The sequence below is a fragment of the Phocoena phocoena genome, chromosome 20 (genome assembly GCF_963924675.1).
Source record: "Phocoena phocoena chromosome 20, mPhoPho1.1, whole genome shotgun sequence".
Taxonomy (NCBI): domain Eukaryota; kingdom Metazoa; phylum Chordata; class Mammalia; order Artiodactyla; family Phocoenidae; genus Phocoena; species Phocoena phocoena.
Genome location: NC_089238.1, coordinates 47,440,344 through 47,446,347, shown reverse-complemented (window position 1 = coordinate 47,446,347; position 6,004 = coordinate 47,440,344). Strand labels below are relative to the sequence as shown.

Genomic DNA, 6,004 nt, shown 5'->3' with positions numbered 1-6,004 from the left:
TATATAATTAATTTAAACATCATCATCATCACCGTCAAAGACTTTGCAGAAATTGGAGACAGGGCTGCCTCTGAGGTGGGCTTGGGGGGAGGCAAAGGGGACAGAGAACATCACTTCCTGTTGACTGAATGGCCCTTTGCTCTCTGATGTGGGGCTGTGTCTGCCGGTGGATGGGGCCCCTTTTCTAATTTTGACAAATAAAACCTGAGCCCACGACTCCCTCGCCTGTACCTTTCAAATTTTATGCCGCCTCTTTGTATCACCTTTTCCAAAAATTAGACATATAAATAATATAGACCCACAAAAAATTAAAAAGAAAAGAATTCATATCAGAGGCAGATGGCCCTTCCAGGATAGGGGACTTCATTGAGCAAAGGCTTAGGAGAGGGGCCACCCAGAGCCCCACGCTGGGGGTCTGGCACTTGGATTTAAACCCCTGCCCTGCCCATTACCAGCTGCATATTCATGTCTCTGAGCCCCACTACCTCAACTAAAACAGACAGGGATAGTTTCTACCTCCTTAGGGATTTGGGGAGAATAAAATTCAATCATGAAGATGAAGTACCCATCACAGTGCCTGCCTGACATGTTCTTTGTAACTTGAACCCTGGGGCAGTTGGTGGGTGCGCTGAATATAAGGCACGTTCTCAGAAAACTCCCAGCTGAGACCTGGACTTCTCTGGACACTCTGCGTGGGTAGGATGTTTCCATCCCTTTTCTAGCTCTGGAGTTCCAATCACAGGATCAGATAACAGTTCCCGTATTGTGTGAGTCACTTAAGAAGACCCCTGGCATCCCTGGAGTGCACGTAACAAGCACCTTGGCCTGGGATCAAGATCCTCCTTACCCAGGGGAGGGCAGGGCTGGCTTGGGCAGCTGTGTTTGGGCCCAGGAATCAGGATCCTGTGTTCTGCAGGGATCTCCCAGGGATGGGAGAGGCCAGCAGTCTATGACAGAAAGTGCCAGGAACTTAGAAGTCCTGGGTTGGGGTCCCAGCTTCCCTGCTGTCTCTCCAAGCCTTGGGCCCTTCGTTAAAAAACTGAGATCATAATGCCCACCTCAGGGGCCGTTGAGTTAAATCACCTAGCACTTGAGGTAATTTATGTCAGCAAATATGTGTTCGAGTTTCCTCCCTCTCGTGCACCCTGTTCTCAGGAAGCACACCCTCGAGGAGAGGAGGTGACGTGTGCAGAGCAGGTGGGTGGCTGCTGTCCTCGTCTTCAATGTGATCCAGGAGTGGGCGAGGTATCCAGGAGGCAGTTCTGGACTCAGCAGGTGACAGAGCTGTTGGGCATCCTCCACCCGGTCCTGCAGCCTCCTGATAAAGGGAAGAGGTAGATATGGGCTCTGCTCACGGTTTAGATGCCAGCTTCCCTCAGTGGTGAGGTGGACAGTGAAAGTGGCTTGGTGGGGAGCAAAAGGAAAGAGGAAAGAAACTTCCAGGTCCTTCCCTTCCAAATTGGCTCATCCTTGAGATCATTGCAGGAGCAGCAATGCAAAGAAGAGAAAACTCTGGGGCCTCGGGGTGTGGGAGCTGGGCTCAGTGTTCCTTTCACTCTGTGGGACACTTATTTTTATTTTTATTTATTTTAACATCTTTATTAGAGTATAATTGCTTTACAATGGCGTGTCAGTTTCTGCTTTATAACAAAGTGAATCAGTTGTACATATACATATATCCCCATATCTCTTCCCTCTTGCGTCTCCCTCCCACCCTCCCTATCCCACCCCTCTAGGTGGTCACAAACCACCTAGCTGATTCCCTGTGCTATGCGGCTGCTTCCCACTAGCTATCTATTTTACGTTTGGTAGTGTATATATGTCCATGCCACTCTCTCATTTCATCCCAGCTTACCTTCCCCCTCCCCGTGTCCTCAAGTCCATTCTCTCGTCTGCGTCTTTATTCCTGTCCTGCCCCTAGGTTCTTCTGACCATTTTCTTTTTTTTAGATTCCATATATATGTGTTAGCATATGGTATTTGTTTTTCTCTTTCTGACTTACTTCACTCTGTATGACAGTCTCTAGGTCCTTCCACCTCACTACAAATAACTCAGTTTCATTCCACACTTTCTTTTTAAATTAAGTTTTATTGAAGTATAGTTGATTTACAATGTTGTGTTAGTTTCTGCTGTACAGCAAAGTGAATCAGTTATACGTATACATATATCCACTCTTTTTTAGATTCGATTTCCGTATAGGTCACTACAGAATATTGAGTAGAGTTCCCTGTGCTATACAGTAGGTCCTTGTTAGTTATCTACTTTTTTTTTTTTTTTGCGGTACTCGGGCCTCTCACTGTTGTGGTCTCTCCCGTTGCGGAGCACAGGCTCCAGACTCGCAGGCTCAGCGGCCATGGCTCATGGGCCCAGCCGCTCCGCGGCATGTGGCATCTTCCCGGACCAGGGCACGAACCCATGTCCCCTGCATTGGCAGGCGGACTCTCAACCACTGCGCCACCAGGGAAGCCCTAGTTATCTACTTTATATATAGTGTGTATACGTCAATCCCAATCTCCCAATTTATCCCTCCCCCCCGGGAGGGGTGACATTCTTCAGTTCCACTGAAGGACTCAGGGGTGGTTGGGGGCTACAGGGGGCCTGGGAGAAGCTGGGATTCCAAGCGTAGGTGACCTCAGGGGTCTTATCTGGGTGGAGACTTCCCATGGTTCCTCCTCTCCAGACACAGCTGAATGCTACAACAGTAACATGGGGCGTGTATGGCACTTTACCAAGCCCTTTCCTAGTATGTCTTTGTAGCAGCATCTCTCACAAGAACCCTAAGGTCAAATGTTATCATCCCCGTTTTACAGAGGAAGATATTGAGTCTTGGAGTAGTTAAGTCATTTGCCCCAGGGTTCACAGCTTCTGAGTGGCATCAGAGGAACTCAAACCCAGCAGGAGAGACGGTTATTTCACTCCCATCTGGAAAAATGTATCCAGCTGCCTGCTGGTCTGGGCCCAGCTCCAGCCAGGGGCAGGACAGCTACACTCCCACCCGTGGGGAACTTTCTGTCAGTCTGGGAAGGCAGAGCCCTCCCAGTGTGCAGGGCCATCTCCTCCTGTGGGACTCTGACCCAGCTTCCCTCCTGCTTTCCCAGGCCCTGAAAAACCTCCAGGCATCTCCCATGAATCTGTGACCGAGGTGGGCAGCTCTCCCAGCAGCCCTGGACAGCAGTGAGTAACCTCAGCATGGAAAGGGGTCTGACTCTGCCCTCATCTCTCCCTTTCTCTGTCTCCATCCTACCTCTCCCTTAACTGGTTTCTTCTGCAAACTTACACGAATCCAGAAAGATATCCTCCCTTGGGAATCCTGCAGCACTTCACTCTCCATGGGTGAGAGCAACAGTTGCTGTTCTTTGTCTATATGTTTATTTTTAATAACAGAAGTTGTATCTGCTTGTTTAAAAAGTCAAACAATGCAGAAGCACACTACGTAGAAAGTGCAAGTTTCCAGTTATGAGAAATGCCCCACCCCTCCATGCTCATCCCAATACTCCAGAGCCAGAATTAATCCCCTTTTTACAGATGGGTAAACTGAGTTACAGAGAGGTGAAGCGTTTGGTCCAAGATCATAGGCTAGGAAGTGGCGGAGCCAGGGAGGGTTCTGCCAAATCACCCATCAAGCTATTTAGCTAAACTACCTACAACTTTTCCCCTAAAAGGAATTTTAAGTGAAAAGCAGGAATTCTGTTTTAAATATATTTCCCCCTCTGGATAGAAAGAAAAGGGGGCGTGGGTAGAGAAAGAGAGAAAAGGGAAGAAACACTGCCCCATAGTATTGTGCAACTGGCCTTTAGCTCTGCAAAGGCTGGATCATGGCTCATGTCTTAAAGTCACATTCCCGGAAGGGCGCCCAACTGAGATGGCCGTGGCCTTGGGAGGCCTCCACAGGTGGGGTGGTCAAGTCCCGGGGCTGCTCCCTGGCAGCACCAGACAGGAGTTGAGGTGTGGGATGGGTGAGCGGGTCGCGGTCCCTGACGGCTGCACTCTCCCTCCGCAGGCCCCCGGCCGGCGGCATGTGGCTGCGGCGCATCTCCAGCACCGCGGTGACCGCGCTCCTGCTGGCGCAGACTGGCCTCCTGCTCTTCCTAGTCTCCCGGCCCAGGCCGCCGTCCCCGGTGGGTGGCGAGGAGAGGGTGCACGTGCTGGTACTCTCCTCGTGGCGCTCGGGCTCGTCCTTCGTGGGCCAGCTCTTCAGCCAGCACCCCAATGTCTTCTATCTGATGGAGCCTGCGTGGCACGTGTGGGCCGCTTTGTCGCAGGGCAGCGCGGTGGCGCTACACATGGCGGTGCGCGATCTGGTGCGCTCCGTCTTCCTGTGCGACATGGACGTGTTCGACGCCTACCTGCCGTGGCGGCGCAACCTGTCGGACCTCTTCCAGTGGGCAGAGAGCCGCGCGCTGTGCTCGCCGCCCGCCTGCAGCGCCTTCCCGCGCGGCGCCATCAGCAGCGAGGCAGTGTGCAAGCCGCTGTGCGCGCGACGGCCCTTCGGCCTGGCCCAGGAGGCCTGCCGCTCCTACAGCCACGTGGTGCTCAAGGAGGTGCGCTTCTTCAACCTGCAGGTGCTCTATCCGCTGCTCAACGACCCGGCGCTCAACCTGCGCATCGTGCACCTGGTGCGCGACCCGCGGGCTGTGCTGCGCTCGCGCGAGCGGACGGCCAAGGCACTGGCCCGTGACAACGGCATCGTGCTGGGTACCAACGGCAAGTGGGTGGAGGCCGACCCGGACCTGCGTGTGGTGCGCGAGGTGTGCCGCAGCCACGTGCGCATCGCCGAGGCCGCCATGCGCAAGCCACCGCCCTCCCTGCGCGGCCGCTACCGCCTGGTGCGCTTCGAGGACCTGGCACGGGCGCCTCTGCCCGAGATCCGCGCGCTCTACGCCTTTGCAGGCCTGAGCCTCACGCCACAGCTCGAGGCCTGGATCCACAACATCACCCACGGGGTTGGGCCAGGCGCCCGCCGTGAGGCCTTCAAGACTACGTCCAGGGACGCGCTCAACGTCTCGCAGGCCTGGCGCCACACGCTGCCCTTTGCCAAGATCCGCCGCGTGCAGGAGCTGTGTGCGGGCGCACTGCAGCTGCTGGGCTACCGGCCAGTGTTCTCTGAGGACGAGCAGCGCGACCTCGCCCTGGACCTCATGCTGCCGCGCGGCCCGAGCAGCTTTAGCTGGGCATCTTCCACTGCTGAGCGCTCCGGGCCGTAGCAGAGGCCCCCAGCTGTGGCTGGCGGTTGCCAGGAGACTCACGCGTGGTGGGGAAGGAGCTGGGGCGCACGAGGCCGGGAGTTTGGGAGGTCCCCCACGTAGTAGGAAAGGACCAAGTCCGCAGACTATGTTTCTTTCTCCCCACTTCTTGTTTTTCCTTTGACTCCTCTTTAGGAGCTGGATTCTCGCCACACACACCCTTCATGGAAAGCAGACTCGTGCCCCCACTTCCTCTGGGCGCAGGGAATAAGTTCAGATGACTTGGCTACTACTCCAGCACTTTCTTTCCCCTTAAGTCTCTGTTAGGATGCCTCATCCTGCAGCTGAGAAGGCTATCCCGGCCCTGCCTGGGAGTGGAGGGACACTGTGGTGAGCTGGTCCCTGAAGTCGGTACATCTCCCCCTACACACACCCCGTGCCTCTGGCACCACACACCACCAAAGCCAGTGCTTTTATATTCACCTGTATCTTCAGTAAGAAATCAGCCAAGGTGCCTCTATCTTGTGGTCTCCCCTTAGTCTCTCTCTACCCCAATCTCCTGGGAGCCCACATGCCCCCATCACCTGTCCAGGGAAGGTGAACTTTGATTTGTCCTGACAGGAAAGATCCTACCCACAGAAATAAACATAATTCACCTGTATGATACAGATTAGAGTTTACAGCCTGTAAAGTTTGACAAGCAAAACGCAAAAGCGAAGGGACTTGTCCAAGGCCACACGATGAGAAGGAGGATGAAGGGAGGAGGGGGGGTTTGCTCCGGGCCCGCAGTGGGGAGGAGAGAGTGAGTCAGGCTTGCAGAG

The 6,004-nt window shown here is 54.2% G+C and overlaps 1 protein-coding gene across 1 annotated transcript; it reads left to right on the top strand.

Annotated features, from left to right (window-relative positions):
* The first annotated feature begins 782 nt into the window (after nt 1–782).
* On the top strand, nt 783–5,204 carry CHST6 (carbohydrate sulfotransferase 6). The gene is made up of 3 exons (XM_065899493.1): nt 783–808; nt 3,099–3,174; nt 4,001–5,204. Exon 3 carries the CDS (start codon nt 4,017–4,019, stop codon nt 5,202–5,204), a length of 1,188 nt encoding a protein of 395 aa, XP_065755565.1. The 5' UTR covers nt 783–808; nt 3,099–3,174; nt 4,001–4,016.
* The last annotated feature ends 800 nt before the right edge of the window (nt 5,205–6,004 follow it).